The sequence below is a fragment of the Macaca mulatta genome, chromosome 7 (genome assembly GCF_049350105.2).
Source record: "Macaca mulatta isolate MMU2019108-1 chromosome 7, T2T-MMU8v2.0, whole genome shotgun sequence".
Lineage (NCBI taxonomy): Eukaryota > Metazoa > Chordata > Mammalia > Primates > Cercopithecidae > Macaca > Macaca mulatta.
This window is the reverse complement of record NC_133412.1, coordinates 27,415,821-27,432,098: the sequence shown is the minus strand read 5'-3', so window position 1 is coordinate 27,432,098 and position 16,278 is coordinate 27,415,821. Positions and strand designations below refer to the sequence as shown.

At 39.4% G+C, this 16,278-nt stretch overlaps 1 protein-coding gene across 5 annotated transcripts in view; it reads left to right on the top strand.

Moving 5' to 3' along the window:
- Positions 1 to 16,278, top strand: part of ATP8B4 (ATPase phospholipid transporting 8B4 (putative)) — a 315,343-nt gene that overhangs the window by 82,206 nt on the left and 216,859 nt on the right. For all 5 annotated transcript variants that reach the window (XR_013395574.1, XM_077939397.1, XM_028850904.2 and 2 more), the window contains one exon: positions 12,484 to 12,542. Coding sequence is in view for 4 of the 5 variants with exons in the window: in XM_077939397.1 (XP_077795523.1) it covers positions 12,486 to 12,542 (57 nt within the window). In the remaining variant the exon portion in view is untranslated. The remainder of the gene's footprint in view (positions 1 to 12,483; positions 12,543 to 16,278) is intronic.

The window sequence follows — 16,278 nt, the reverse complement described above, 5'->3', positions numbered from 1 at the left end:
GGAGTATAAGGATGCAATCTCGGCTGATTGCAACTTCTGCCTCCTGGGTTCAAGTAATTCTTCTGTCTCAGCCTCCCGAGTAGCTGGGACTACAGATGCCCACCACCACGCCTAGCAAACTGTATTTTTAGTAGAGATGGGGTTTCACCATGTTGGTCAGTGTGGTCTCAAACTCCTGATCTCAGGTGATCCACCTGCCTCGGCCTCCTAAAGTGCTGGGATTATAGGTGTGAGCCACCGCACCCAGCCTGGATCTAGGTTTTTTGAAGCCTTAAGCTAATACAAAATACAAAATCAGGTATAATAAAAAATATTTATTTAGAGTGAGAAAATCTCTATAAGTTATAATTTTGAAAATATGAAAAATACCCCAAACATCCCAAAATTCAGAAAAATAACACAATAGCTTCATTTTGCTGAATGTGCCTTTATAATACATTTTCTTTCTTTATTTTTGGCCTCTTATTTTTGATTGCCTCTCATATAACAATTATTTTGTTACAAAATTTTCTAAAGAGAAACTTAGATAATCCAATTTTCCCTTTGGTATAGTTAATTAACATTAATTTAAGAATTATGATAGCTTAGAAAAAATTTGCAGCTTTGTGACTTCACAGTGTCACATAAACATTTAGAATGGTCAACCTTAGAAAAACTTCCACCAAGTTTCTTTCACATATGAACTGTTACAGATATACTTGCCATAAGTAGTGCTGCTATAAGTAGGTTTATGCTGTATAAGCACTGGAATTCTAATGCATTTTATTCTGTGAAATCCACATGAAAAAAGAAAAATATGTTTATTATACTTACTAAGTATAATAAGCTTATCATGTCACACTTTAGGTATTCATCAACTCCTAGTCAAAACAGAATTTATCACCTCTCAAGAATATGAGGAGTATATATATAATATATAATATATACATTTATTTAATTATATTAATATATATTACATATTACATATTTAATATGTAATACATGCATGTATATATAATATATAAATGAAATATGTAATAAAAATGTTTTATATATAGATACGTACATATCCATATCCATATACTTGATACTCATATTCCTGATAGGAGGTAAATTCTGTTTTAACTAGGAGTTGATGAATATTAAATGTTACACATACAATTTTACACGTCTGATGATTGGGAGAATTCTGCACAGGCTAACTTCAGCTCTATATTTCAAACCTGCAGTCTCTTCCACAGTTCACACACTTCTAGTGCCAGTTGCTATAGGATGTGATCATGTTGCCATGTGGCCTCAGGCCCTGCATTCTTATGTTATGGCACTGCGTGGATCTGCATTCCTGACCACCAATAACTTAACTCTATGTAGAAGTAACTGTGAATCACATAGATAGACTCCAGGAAACACAAACTCATGTAGTTGCAACCTGATTGCCCCTTATCTGGATCCCAGCAGCGCCATCTGATATGAGGCAAAGTGCGATGGAAGGAACGTTAAAGTGGAGGAGATGTTGGTCTTAGCCCCCTGTGGCTAAAATATTTGACTTTTGTAAACTGAGAAAAAAGGAGTATGCAAACACATTTCTAGTGCTACTCCTCGGGATGAAATGTGCAAGTGAGGTGGGCTGAGGCTTGTTTAGCTTCATGGTAAGTCACCCTCTGGTGGTGATGTGAGGCCAGGGAGGTAGTGGGGTGGATGTGTAAAGATTAGGCAGGACCGTGAAGGCCTTGGTCACAACTGGCTTCTGTGTCTTTAGATGAAGAGCTAGTGGATGGCCTTGAGTAGGAGAGAGAGATAAGACTTGTGGTAGGCAAAATAATACCCCTTGGAGATAGGTGCAGTGTAACTGCAGGGGTCCTTATCAGAGGGAGGCAGGAGGGTCAAGGTCAGAGAAGGAGATGTGACAATGAAAGCAGAGGTCGGACTGCTGTGGGCCATGAGCCAAGGGATGTGGGCAGCTTTTAGAAGCTGGAAAGTCAAGAAACAGATTCTTCCCTAGGGCCTCTAGAAGAAACTCAACCCTGCTGACACCTTAATTTTAGCCCTGTAAGACCTTTTTCAGACTGCTGACTTTCAGAACTGTAAGATAATGTTTATATTGTCTTATACCACTAAATTCATGGTAATTTGTTAGAGCAGCAATGGAAAACTGGTAAAATTCTGACAGGAGCATTCTGGCTGCTCGTTGAGAATAGATGGTAGGGGGAAGGGGCAGAAGACCAGAGGGGAGGCTGTTGCAGTATCCTGGGCAGAGGGGATGGTGGCTTGGACCAGGATGTGTGCAGAGGAAGCCTGAGAAATGGCCGATTCTGAGCATTTACCACCTTTCTTTTCTGCCTCAAATCCTGGCCCCCTTGTATCTCTTTTTAAAGCCGTCTTACCTGAATGTGTCATGAATAGATAAATAAAGTGAGGCTCCTATTTTTTTGTTGGTCTTTTCACACTTGGAGTGATATTAGAAGGAACAGCTGAGATGAGACTGTGGTGATGTCCTCTTTTAGTGTCCATATTTTTTACGCCCTCTCAGGTGGCAGACCGCCTCCACCAAACTGCTTTTCATTACATCACTGTGGTGCAGTTTGGATCAGGTGCCTGGCAAAATAACCCTGCACACCGCATGGTTTGTCTATGGCTACGTAAGCTCCTTTCAGAGCTGCCTGGGACAGGCAGGGATGCTTTTTGGCCACCTGTCTGGATATGACGTTCCTTTTCTCCAGTTGCTGTGGCTCTCTGGCCTCTCTTCTACATCCTTGCTGTGCACATATCTGTGGGCATGAAAACACTTTGAAGGCAATTGCTATCTTGTTTGTCTTTGTTTTGTCTTTGCTGACTAGCTATTCTAGCTAGAGGAGCAGCTCTATTAGCCTTGCTCAAAGGAGCTCAATAAATATTTTTGGGATAACTCACTTTCTCTTGGCTCTAGTAAATTTTATTTGCCATGTGGATTCAGGGAGCTGAGATACAGAAACCAATATGTATTAAAGAAACTCGGTTTATAGCCTCATGCATCTTAAAATGACAAACACGAAAGCTTCCTGTGCGACCCCTTAGGTATCAAGCAGAGACGTGTTCTCTTCAGAGCTGCTTCTTGCCTGTCTTTCTTTTATGCCTGGAGTTATTTCCTATCATTTTATGACAGGAGGCTTTCTTGGCCAACCCTTAGGTGGCCAGCCTGTGTTTCACAAAGGAAAACAGCCTGTGTTTCACAGAGCCTTCTAGCTTCTAGGCTCTTATAATCTTTGGGACAGATGCTGATTTTTTTTTCTCTTTGAGTAGAGATGATACAGAAAGAAGGAAATGACTATTTCCCATCTTTAGAGAAAGCATTCTGTTGTTGGTCCAGTCCATAAAAATGCATTTTTTTTTGCTATAGATAATCAAATTGTAAAAGAATACAGATAGAGAATAACAGATTAGAACAGGCACATATAAAAAAAGTTTCAAAGAAAGCAGTCAGTTTTCAACAGGAGTATTCTCAGCAAACTGCCCAAACTCTTCAAGGAGAGAGGAAACACGCCCTACAGGAAGGCCTTCCCAGTGCAGCAGAGACCAACCCTGGACATGATGAAGCGTAGGAAGTGTCTGGGCCATGAGGTTGTTTGGGATGGGGTATATGATTTGATGTACATCTGGAGTATTGCATTTGATGAGAGAGGCTCTTACCCCTATCTTTGACCTTTGGACCAAGGCACAAACCAAATTGCAGTTTCCCAGTCATCTATGCACAGTACCACCACCATCTCCTTATATCCAGAATCTCTTCCGAGCTTCTTTTATAAGGGATACAGTTCTGTGTTTGCATTCTGACTCTACTGCATAATCTTGCAAGGACTCTGTTTCTTCCCCTGTAAAGGAGGGCTGGTAACAGCATGTACCTAATGGGATTGTTCTGAGGATTGACAAACTAATGTGTGTGAAACACTTCATGTAGTATCTAGCTTGTAATAGGTGCTCAATTAATGTTAGATATTACTATTATCATTATAGTAAGTTTTAAATCTCTAGTCGTGAATCTGTACTTATAGAAAGCTACATGCTGATGGTTTATATGGGGATTGTATTAATTTTATGTGTAAGTTGTATAATCCAGCTTATGTATCCTAGAAGAGGAATGAATAATGAATTGTTAAAAATGTTACATTTCTTTGTGAAGCTATAGTGAGCCCTGGGAGGAATAAAGCTCTTAAATCAAATTTTCCAGCTATCTGGACTTGATGAGCAAATTGGCTTAGCCAAGAGAAAAACAAACCCAAAGCCCTTTAGTATTTGTTTGAATCCCCTAACTTTGTTTCCAAGCTCTCTTGTGAAGACAAGCATAAAAAAATTATGGGAAGAGTTTTTTTTTTTTTTTCCTTCTATTCTCTTTGGTTTTCTGCTTAAATGTCAATATGTCCCAGAAGCTGCAGGTCACCACTGGGTTTCAATAGGAAACTCCAACTCGGGACACATATTTTTCAATTGTATCAGAATGTGTTCTTGGAGTCAACTCAGGAAATCTTGGAGGCTGAGGGACTCTTTTCTTTAAAGCTCTCCCCACTCATTGTTCTTTCCTCATGTCTTTAATGAATTGCTTTGGCTTCCAACTACATGGACCAGATTATGAAGAATGAAAGAAAATTAAGAAAGGAAGAAGCTTAAGTTATTGATTTAGCTTGAGGAAATTTTTCAGAGATTTCTGACCCAACCCCAAAAAACCCACAATCACCCTAAACCCCAAATGACACTTCATGTTTGGAGACATTCTTCAGCTTTTGGATCGGTACCAATCTTGCTCAGGAAATACCAGTCTATATCACTGAGTTTTATATAGGGACCCTGAATGCTCTGTGGTGCTTCATCATTTCATGATTTTGAGGGTCTACAGCCAAGTGCCTGAGGCTGTTTTCTAAACCACATTTGGTGAAGGACAAAATGCTCTGGAGTTAATTAACGAAAGACTGTTGTATTTGTTAATTAGGGATACATACTTGCTATGGTCGCTCATGGATCTAGTGGAAACTTGCTAACTCTTCCCTTTACTCTTGCTTTTATTAGCAGAGCTCATGCGATCACTACCTAATCTTAAATACTAAGGTGTTACAAATTGTTCACAAACTGATTTTTAGGAAAAGGTTGTAAATGGCTTGTTTTCTTTTGTCTACTGGAAGTGGAAGTTGGATAACGTATAATTTATTATATTATGATGGAGAAGTGCTCAGATTAGGAGTTGGGTGTTGCCTTTGAGGACCTGGAGTAGAATCAACGAGTATTTGCCAATTTCCATTGAAAATATTTGAAACATTCCTTCAAGATCTTCTTGGGAAATAATCATATTAGCAACTTTAAGACTGACTATTCAAGCTTGAGTGATTTCCTTTTTTGCCCATTTACTAGTTTTCAGTTTTTTTAAAAAAGGATTTTTCTGGTATTTTTCTGTTTACAATGTATTTTCCATATATTTCCTCATTGAATGATTATAACACACAGAGGCATTATTTTACTGAGGAACCGTAAGTAAGAAGAGGTATGAGTTAAAACGTGCTTGTATAGGTAGTTGCAGAAGGATCATTGGCTCTTGTTGCCTCAAGGTCCAAGCGCCTTTTTATTTCATGAGGACTCTCTTTCTTTCTTTCTTTTTTTTTCTTGAGACGGAGTCTCCCTCTGTCGCCCATGCTGAAGAGCAGTGGCGCCATCTCCCTCACTGCAAGCTCCGTCTCCCGGGTTCATGCCATTCTCCTGCCTCAGCCTCCTGAGTAGCTGACTACAGGCGCCCGCCACCAGGCCCGGCTAATTTTTTGTATTTTTCGTAGAGACAGGGTTTCACCATGTTAGCCAGGATGGTCTCAATCTCTTCATCTCGTGATCTGCCCACCTTGGCCTCCCAAAGTGCTGGGATTACAGGTGTGAGCCACCCTGCCTGGCCTATGAGGACTCTTTCATCAAACTCTCATTTTTATGGGTCCTAAAAATCTTCCTAACAGGGGAATAACACCTTAATTGAACTTAAAAATTTCTAGCAGAGGGCCAGACATGGTGGTTCATGCCTGTAATTCCAGCACTTTGGGAGGCCAAGGTGGGAGGATTGTTTGAGGCCAGGAGTTTGAGACCAGCCTGAGCAACATAGTGAGACCCTGTCTCTACTTATTAAAAAAAAAAATTCTAGCAGGATAGTATTATGTCCTCTCATCTTTTAAACTTGTTTCTTAGTGATCTGATTATAATTTTGGATGTTCTGTCTGTATCTCCCCTTTCCAAATGGAAAGACAAGCATAAGTAGATATAGTTTTGTTTTTAGTCATAAACCGGGAGTGACTTTAACAAACCATCAGCCCTGTGAGATAATTCTTTTTTTCCAGGGAAGTAGGGAGCCATAGATTAATTATTCTGAAACTGAGTTATTCTTTTTGGTAAATGTTCCCTAATATTTAACTGGTTTGTAAATGATTGCTTCCTAAAATAAATGAGGTATCCTCATTTAATTATCTTGGAGAATATGACTGGAAGTACATGGCTTAAAGATAAGCATCCAATGAGTGCTTCATTGCTATCCTATTTGGTTGAGGAAGGCATCAAATTATATTGGGTTTTATGATTTTGGGGGATTTAAGGTTATTTTCCTCATCCTATATGGAGTAGCAGTTTGAAGGCTTACTTATCTATTTTTCTATATTCTGGAGCAGATTCAAAACAAATGTCTAAGAGATTTCTGCCTCTGCTGATGGCTGTTGTCTTGGATCACTAGAATGGCAAAGGATGGCTTCCTTCCTATCCAAGCACATGTTTTTGTTAGGCTCCTCAGGTGTCAAAAAATGATGCAAATGCTATTACCAACTTGATCTTCTTTTGGGTCTTGTACTCAGCCAGCAATACAGTGTAGCAGCATTCCAGGTATGTTCCAGGAAGTTCAATATCAAGCTCATCGTCACGTAGTATTTAGTACAGTGAAGTTGATAGAAATAAGAATGATTATTCAATGGACACATAGCTTATGCATTCTTTCAAATATCCCAAAATATATTCTTGGATTTAATCAGATCAACAGAGAATGAGTACAGAGACCCCATTGTAGGCCTCTCTCAATTGTGTCTTGGGATGATATCCTTAGGGATGTTACAAAACATAGCTCCAAAAACCTTATTTTATGTTCTTTATATCAAACAATGACTTCCTTATGAGAATTTCTTAGGTAAATTAATGCCTGAGGCAAGAATTACTAATAGTTGTACTTTTCCTGAGAAACTGATTTATTATTACCTACCAGAGCTACTAATAATTGCACTTTTACTGATAAATTGACTTTACTATCTCGCAGACTTTGTAAAATAGGGCAATAGACAGGCATTTCTTTATTCTGTAGCATTTGTGGCACACCTGAATCAGGTGTGTGGGTCATTGGATTAGCCATTTTTATTATCATTCTGTTGGTTGGTTATCATTCTTCCTTCTGTATCTTCTTCCACCCTACTGTACTTTAAACATTTAAACAAGTATTTTTCCTCTTGTACATTCTTTTTTGTAAAATTTTTTATTTTAATTTTTGTGAGTACATAGTAGGTATATATATTTATGGGTTATACTTGAGATGTTGATACAGACATGGTGTATATAATAATCACATCATATAAAATGGGGTATCCATCCCCTCAAGCATTTTCCTTTGTATTAGAAACAACCCAATTATACTTTTAGTTATTTTTAAGTGTACGATTAAATTATTATTGACTGTAGTCACCCTGTTGTGCTGTCAAATAGTAGGTCTTACTGTTGTACATTCTTGAGTAGCTGTTTTGCAGATGGTCGTTGTCTGTAAACACTTTTGCAGAGATGTCTATATTTCCCCTTCACACTTGATTATTTGGCTGGGTATAGAATTCTAAGTTTCAAAATATTTTTCTTTAAAACTGAAAAGAATCACTCCAACGTCTTCTAGCATCCTTATTACTGATGAGAAATGTCATATTGGTCTGATTCTTGTGTTTCAGGCTAACCATTTTTTTTTCTTTTGGAAGCTTTTGGGATTATCTCCTTGTCCTTGGAGCTCAAAATTTTATGAAGGTTTGTGGGTTCATTTTCATTCATCCTGATTGGTACTTGGTGGCCCTTTCACTTTGAAGAGTTACTTCTTACTGTGGAGCAGGGCAGTTTTCTTCTGTTTACCTGATTGTTTTCACCTATCCATTGTCTATGTTCCCTTATCCTAAGTTTTTTTCCCCACATTTTCCTTCTGTTTGTCATTTTGATATATATTTTGCGAGATTTATACAATCTGATCTTCCATCTTGTCCATTCTACTCTCTAGTGTGTCCAGTAAATATTTTTAATTCTAGGGACTTTTTCTTGTTCTCTGTTTTCTTTGTTTATATTAGCTTGTTCTTGTTTCATGGATGCCATGTCTTCTTAAATATCTTTGAGGTGCTGGGTACGGTGGCTCATGCTTGCAGTCCTAGCTATTCAGGAGGTTGTGGTGAGAGGACTTTTTGAACCCAGGGATTCGAGACTGCAGTGACACTCAGCCTGGGTGACAGAGTGGTATGCAGTGGCACAATCTCAAAAAAAAAAAAGTATCTCTAAAAAACCCTATATATCTATGTATATATATTCAAGGCACTAATTAGAATTAAAAAGAAAAACCAATCCCCCTATTCTACCTGTATTCAGCATTATTTCTTCTTGTTGAATCCCTCTTTTTTGTGCTCTTGGTTTTTCTCAGCTGCCACTGATTTGTATTTATAAATAAAGGACTAGATAGATTAGTGCCATTGCAAGGGTCTTTTTCTCTGCCAGGCCTCTCCTTTGAACAGGAGTGAGCAGCCTGCTGACAGAGGCTTTTCTGTGGGTTAGTCAGGCAGTCTGGCAAATCCCACAATGGCCTCAGTCAGGCAAGCTTTACTAGGGGCCAAGTTGGCTATACCTGCTGTACAGTGGCAGAGCTCTTCCTTCTCAGCCAGAATACCCACCCTTGGTTTCCCCCCCGATGTGTTGCCTACTCTCTTTGTGGGTAAAGCAGGGTGTGGGATATCTCAATTGGTTCAGTTATTTTTTTAAATTACTCTGAGGTGGTAATATTATTTATCATCAAATGGAGACACTTTTGAGAATGAAAGGGGAAACTATCAATTATTTTAACAAGGTAATAGGCATAACCTGGGCCTGTCACCCTGTCCATAACATACTCTCAATCTTCGTATTTACCAACTCTGAATTTAGAGCTCTCTGGGCTCACTGGGAAGATTACTCTTCTAATTCTTTTGGCTAGAGTTACTTCTGTCTTTTTTTCCCCAGTCAAAATGATCTCATCTGCTTTCTATTTTATTCTCTAGGCTTTCTTCAAAATTTTTGAACCTCTGCTAGCCACTACTCTTGTTTTCCAGCACTGTTGTGTTTTTAATTTAAAAACATGTTTTCTGTAATTTCAGTGGGACCTGAGAAAGAAGGGAGGAAAAAGACATACTCAACTGGCCATCTTAAACCAGAAGCTCTTTTATCTCTTTTAGTCCGCTTTAAACTTGCTGGTTTACTATATATTGCCTTATATATTGCCTTACTCCTTTTTGGAGGTGGACACATTCAGTGATAATTGTGCAGGTGTGAGCTCACACTGGTAGATCATCAACCCCTTGGTGACTAGTTTCCTTTCATTCCTCTTACATATGGAAGGATCCCATGATGCCTATGAAGTATCAGGCATTAGTTCATTGAACCTCTAAGCCATTCTCACTGGGAATAGTTATGGGGAATTTGTTTTCAGCTTTCTGTTTTTCCAGGATGTGACTTATTGCCAAAAGGTCTTTATATCCCCTCATACACTATGGTAGCACAGAGAAGAAAGGAAATTCCTACAAAGATAATTCAGGTGTAGCATAGTCAGGTTAAAGACAGAAAACCGTAGGGATTTAGAACCAAAGCCTGTATTTTTCAGAACTTAATGAAGGGATGCTAAATTTTCTGCCAGAATTAATCCAGGAAGACTTAGTTCAGAAAGATGATAATTAATAGAAGTAACAGAGGCAACAATTCAGACTTACTAAGAAGGATTTAGAAGGAAAAGTGGGCTTCTTGGCTGCAATCAGGTTTTGTGGGACAAGAGCAATTTGGATACCTGAAAGAAGATCCAAACTGACCTACCATAGAAACTGCTTGGCTGCTTTGGGAATGGGCTAGTCCCTATCCCTGTGGAGTGTGGTTACATGGAGATGCTGGGCAGGATGGTTTCTTTTTTTTCTTTTTTGTTTTGAGACGGAGTCTTGCTCTGTCACCAGGCTGGAGTGCAGTGACACAATCTCGGCTCACTACAACCTCTGCCTCCCAGGTTCAAGCGATTCTCCTGCCTCAGCCTCCCGAGTAGCTGGGACTACAGGCACGTGCCACCATACCCAGCTAATTTTTGTATTTTTAGTAGAGATGGGGTTTCACCATGTTGGCCAGGGTGGTCTTGATCCCTTGACCTCGTGATCCACCTGCCTCAGCCTCCCAAAGTGCTAGGATTACAGGCGTGAACCACCACACCCAGCCCAGGATAATTTCTATGTGGCTCACAGAGTCAAGATTCTGGTATTTGGAGTAGGTAAAATTAGGTAGAGAACTATAGAATTCTACTGTTGGATGTGCTTCATATAAATGTGAAATTTTAGAAGGATCATCATCTGAATGTATATGAACTAAGCTAAACCTAATTAATATATAATTAGTATATCTGATTTTTGTTTTGCTGCTATAATCTATAAATTACATGCAGCATACCAGTGGTCCAGGTTAACCTTTTGCCATGCAGAAGGAGCTCTCGCTCCTACCATCCCAGTAACATTTTTTGCTTTCCTGACAGCAATTTTACTACTTCTGGGTTATGGTGGTGTTATATAAATAAATTATCTAGCTTTTTAAGCATTTAGGTTCCCTCACCCTTCAAAGTACCACTTTGGGATTTGATGTTTTAAGTCTTTGTTGGGGCATCAGCAAGAAAGAGAGGATGGTGCTTTTTAGCCAGGGTTTGAAATGTTTTCTTCAGGTGGGTGAGTGGTTGAGAGGTTGCTTTCTGGTGGGTTCTGGATTTCAAAGTTACAGGTTAGGAGCAAGCCCATTCAGGTATCATCAACTATTGATGTCAGTCCAATATTATTCTTATCAGCAATTAGTTGAGCCATACTAGAAAACAGGAACTATCACAGGGAACTGGCTTTATTAGATAGGCAAGAAGGAAACCATGCAGGTGGTTACTGGACAGACAAAACACCCTACAAATGGTAGAAACCCAGTCATAACCAAAGACAGGGTGTCATTTGTCAGGGGCAGTCTTTAGAGGTGACCTTCAGTCTTGGGAGTTGAACTACCAGGGCTACAGAGAGATTCCGCCTGGACTTTTGGAAAAAATTTGTTCTTACAATTCATGGTGGGTGCTAAAATATATTCCTTCCTTCCTTCTCTCCCTCTTCATCTCCCTCATTTTCCTCGTCTCCCTTCTGCTTCCAAATCTTCTTTTCACTTTCCTTTTGCTCTTCCCTGCTCCATCCCCAACATGTGTCTCCAAGTTACTTTCCACCATGCAGTCTCCTTTATCTCTCTGGTTGTAAGTGCCTTCTCCAAACTCAGACTCTTACTGCAGTCCCTCCACCTTTTACCACCTGTCACCTACCCAGTTGGAGAATTATGGGATTAAGGGAATTTAATGGTGAGAGGGTCAAGTCACTCGCCATGAGAGTCCAGCATTGACATCTGGTGGTTACCTTGCTGACTCTTTTCTCATAGCTTTCATCATTCCATCCTACATCTTCGGTCAACTCTGGAAGTAACTCTTCAGTAAACATGGAGCAAGAATTTGCTACCCTTACTACAAAAATTGTTCTGCTAGTGTTTCTGGGGCACTGTCTTTTCTTGCCCTCTGCAAATTTTTATTCTGCACTGTTATAATCTTTGGATTTATTGTCCTTTTTATATTGTTATTTGTACTGGTGTTTGTGTTTGCTTTCAGAAGAGATTTTATTCTTTGGTCACTTCCAGCTAAGGGCAGGTCTCAGTTTCCTGATTATGTGTCATTCTTCTTAATATGCCTGGGCTGCTTACAAATATCACCTTTGGTTCTATGACCATAAAGTCAGTGACCTCACTGGCCACTTCTGTATGGTTTTATTTGGCTATGTTATATTTTGTGACTTTGTAGCAAAAAAACTCACAAAACATTCCTTGTCAGGATGCATTTGACTTTGTCAGCTCCTTCTCTTAGGAACCACTTGAAGTTAAGAGAAAGGGTCTTTGCGGTGCTGGAGGGACATAGAAATTGGAGACACATAATGTTTTGCTTTATGGTTGGCATCAGGAGGACAATGAGAAACATTGTAGCTTTCCATTTTGTGACTTTCCAACACATGTTCCAACATGTACACTGGAAAAAGCCAATGCCCTTCAAATTTGAAAGAAAAGAATTCTTGCAACCTTAACAACAAAGCAACCTAAGTGATGTTGTTTTAATGAGTTATTTGTTTCTGTGGGCCTACAATTTAATTTCATACCTGATTTCTCTCTCTTTAGAAATGGAACGGATAGTGAAAGCCAATGACCGTGAATATAATGAAAAGTTCCAGTATGCGGTGAGTAAAACACACATAACACATGCATACTGGAATAGGTCTTATCTAAAGACAGTGGGATGCATGTCTTCTAGAACTGTATGACTTCACCAAAAACTTTATTCATTTGACCATTTTAACAGCAAGGTGCCATATGTTTCCATAAATACAGATCTTAGTAATGTTTACAAACTAGTTATTTCCCACTAAGAGTAGTTGGCATGCTTATTGTCACGGGAAGATGATAAAATCTCTTCTTTCTCAAGAATTGATGTTTAGCTCAATTTGGTACCCATCTGGTTAGTAGAATACATAGGAATAATATGAAAATGGACCTTTTTTGTAGCACTTGGGGATGGATGTAGTGACGTTAGCTGGTGGTTGATGAATGGCATTTGAGGGATTTTCTCTAAGCAACTCAGGCTGAATGTGGAAAAATATATGTAAGACAAAGTTCCACTCCCACCATTCTGGAAGACAGTGTGGCAATTCCTCAAGGATCTAGAACCAAAATACTCTTTGACCCAGCAATCCCATTACTGGGTATATACCCAAAGGATTCTAAATCATTCTACTATAAAGACACATGCACATGTGTGTTTATTGCAGTACTGTTCACAATAGCAAAGACTTGGAACCAACCCAAATGCCCATCATTTGACTGGTTGAAGAAAATGTGGCACATATACACCATGGAATACTATGCAGCCATAAAAAAGAATGAGTTCATGTCCTTTGCAGGGATATGGATGAAGCTGGAAACCATCATTCTCAGCAAACTAAAACAGGAACAGAAAACCAAACACTGCATGTTCTCACTGTTAAGTGGGAGTTGAACAATGAGAACACAGGGACACAGGGAGGGGAACATCACGTAGCAGAGCCTGTCGGGGGCTAGGGAGCTAGGGGAGGGATAGCATTAGGGGAAATTCCTAATGTAGATAATGGGCTGATGGGTGCAGCAAACCACTGTGGCACGTGTATACCTGTGTAACAAACCTGCACATTCTACACATGTCCCAGAAGTTAAATAAATATATATATACACACACATATATATATATATATATATAAAATATATACAAATATATATATATATGAGGCTGGACTGGGTGTGGTGGCTCACACCTGTAATCCCAACACTTTGCGAGGCCCAGGTGGACAGATCACAAGGTCAGGAGTTCAAGACCAGCCTGGCCAATATGGTGAAACCCTGTCTCTATTAAAAATACAAAAGTTAGCTGGGCATGGTGGTGGGCACCTGTAGTCCCAGCTACTCGGAAGGCTGAGCTTGGAGAATCACTTGAACCCAGGAGGTGGAGGTTGCAGCGAGCCGAGATTGTATCACTGCACTCCAGCCTGGGCAACAGAGGGAGACTCCATCTCAAAAAAAAAAAAAAAAAAAAAAAAGAACAGATAAAGTTCCCAGGTCCTGAGTGATTGTATTTACAGAATGATTACATGTGCGGGCTTTAGGCTTGTACTGAACAGTTTATTTTAAGTGAGGATATTTTTCATTGACGTAAGGAATATTTATTGAATGTCTACTAAGTGACTGGCACTGTCTTAGGCTACAGTAGTGAACAACTTCATGAATTACATCGTGGGCCTTCATAAAGTTGTTATTCTTCTGTGACTCTATCTAAGTTGCTACCTGGAATCTTTTATAAGCTCAAAGATAGATAACTGGTAGAGTTGTTTCTGTAGGTGATATGTGGCCTGTAAGACCTGCTATATGATTGCGTTTACTAGCACATTTAATGAAAGAAAGTCTCAATTCAAAGAGGGGTTTGATGGCTATTAAAGCATAGAAATATGAGAGTCCCAGGGGCAAACTTTGGCAGTGTCCATTAGGCACCAGCTAGAGGAGAGAGAATGTTGGTCAATGGAGTTTTTTGTGTGTTGTTCCTATTGGCAGATCTTTCCCATATATGGAGATGGGTGCGTTGGGCTATTATAAGTTGATTAATTATTAATTAATCAATTATTAATTGATTAATTAACATTAATATGTATTAATATTTAGGAGAAGCAGCTAATATTTCTCTTTTTTCATGCTGTGCTGGTCATGCAAACTTGTGTTTATAATTTGATTTTCAATGTAGGTTTCCCTGTAGTAATTCAATATGCCATCTTCATGACAGATTTCTCATTGTAGAACAGTATACTGACACACTCTGATTTTATTCATCAATCTTGTAAGCTTGGTTAAAGTAAGTCTGCTCTTGAGACAAGAAATCCTTCTCAGGAGGCTGAGAAACATGCTTCTTAGCTTGGGAGAGGGAGGGGCTATAATTCCCCAAGGTGACAAATGTCACTCTGTATGGCCTCCTGACATATGGTCATTCAGCCCTCCTGGTGAACACCAGACTTGGCCCCATGCCTTTCCATCCATTCTACAGCCAGTCCTTTAACTGTAGAGAATGACCTCTGAAAGTCTTGACCATCAAGTCCCAAATCAGAGAACTAGATACATTTATATTTAAGACCTTGAGAAAAATACCCAGTAATAACTAATCTGCTCTGGGATAATTATGCATTTAAGTACTTGGCTTCATTTACTTGTTTTCCAATATATAACAAGTATTTTCCTTCTGTGAGTCATAACCCTATAAGGAAAGCCTTATTATGTTTGTGCCTTGTAAAATGGTATGCTCTTTTCAATTTGCAATTATTTTTGCTTAATTAATGGAATATTGCAGACTCACAGAGAAGCATGGGGAATAACAACATACCATTTGCCTACCACCCATATTGAATAGATGTTAACAATTTGCCATTGCTTCAGATCTTTCTTTCTTTTAAAAGTCATAAAATGCTAATGATATAGACATGATTTTCTCTTGAGCTTTCATGATATTGAACAAAAGCATGCACATGTGTGGCTATGACTGTTTTCTGTTGGGTTTTCCTAATAATGACGAGGCAGTAGAAGAGTACCCCGTGGCCACAGCAGATTGAACAAGGTAGCTCTATCTCTGAGTTAAAACATACCAAGATGGGCTGGGCGCGGTGACTCACGCCTGTAATCCCAGCACTTCGGGAGGCCGAGGTGGGTGGATCACAAGGTCAGGAGTTCAAGACCAGCCTGGCCAATATGGTGAAACCCTGTCTATACTAAAAATATGAAAATTAGCCAGATGTGGTGGTGTGTGCCTATAGTCCCAGCTACACAGGAGGTTGAGGCAGAAGAATTGTTTGAACCCTGAAGGTGGAGGTTGCAGTGAGCCAAGACTGTGCCACTGTGCTCCAGCCTGGCGACAGAGTGAGACTCCGTGTCAAAACAAAACAAAACAAAACAAAAAAAACAAAAAACCGACATAAAAACAAAATCCACTATGGAGTGGCAAAACTAAGAGTGACAGCAAAAGTGGAGAAAGAAAAGCTACAGAGCAGAGAGGGGCACAGATATCCCAGAATAAAGGACTTCCATTGTGGCTTACAGGAAATGAGTTCCTGCCATGCTTCTAGAAGGAGCATGGGACCCCCCACTACACCTAGGTGGTGTTGCCTTGATTCGGGAACACCCAAAAGGCTGACTGGCTGTGCAGTCAGAGGGCTGCGGAGCCTCTCTCAGCTTCAGTCTATTCTGCTGTATGTTGGGGATAATCAAAGCACCTATTTAATGCAGTTATTGTAAGGAATAAAGTAGAATAAAATATGACAACCCTGTGAGCTAGTCTAAGTAGAGCTGGGATTGGAACCTATGCCTATCTCATTTTAAGCTTTTTTTTTTTTTCTTTAAAACCGCTAAATG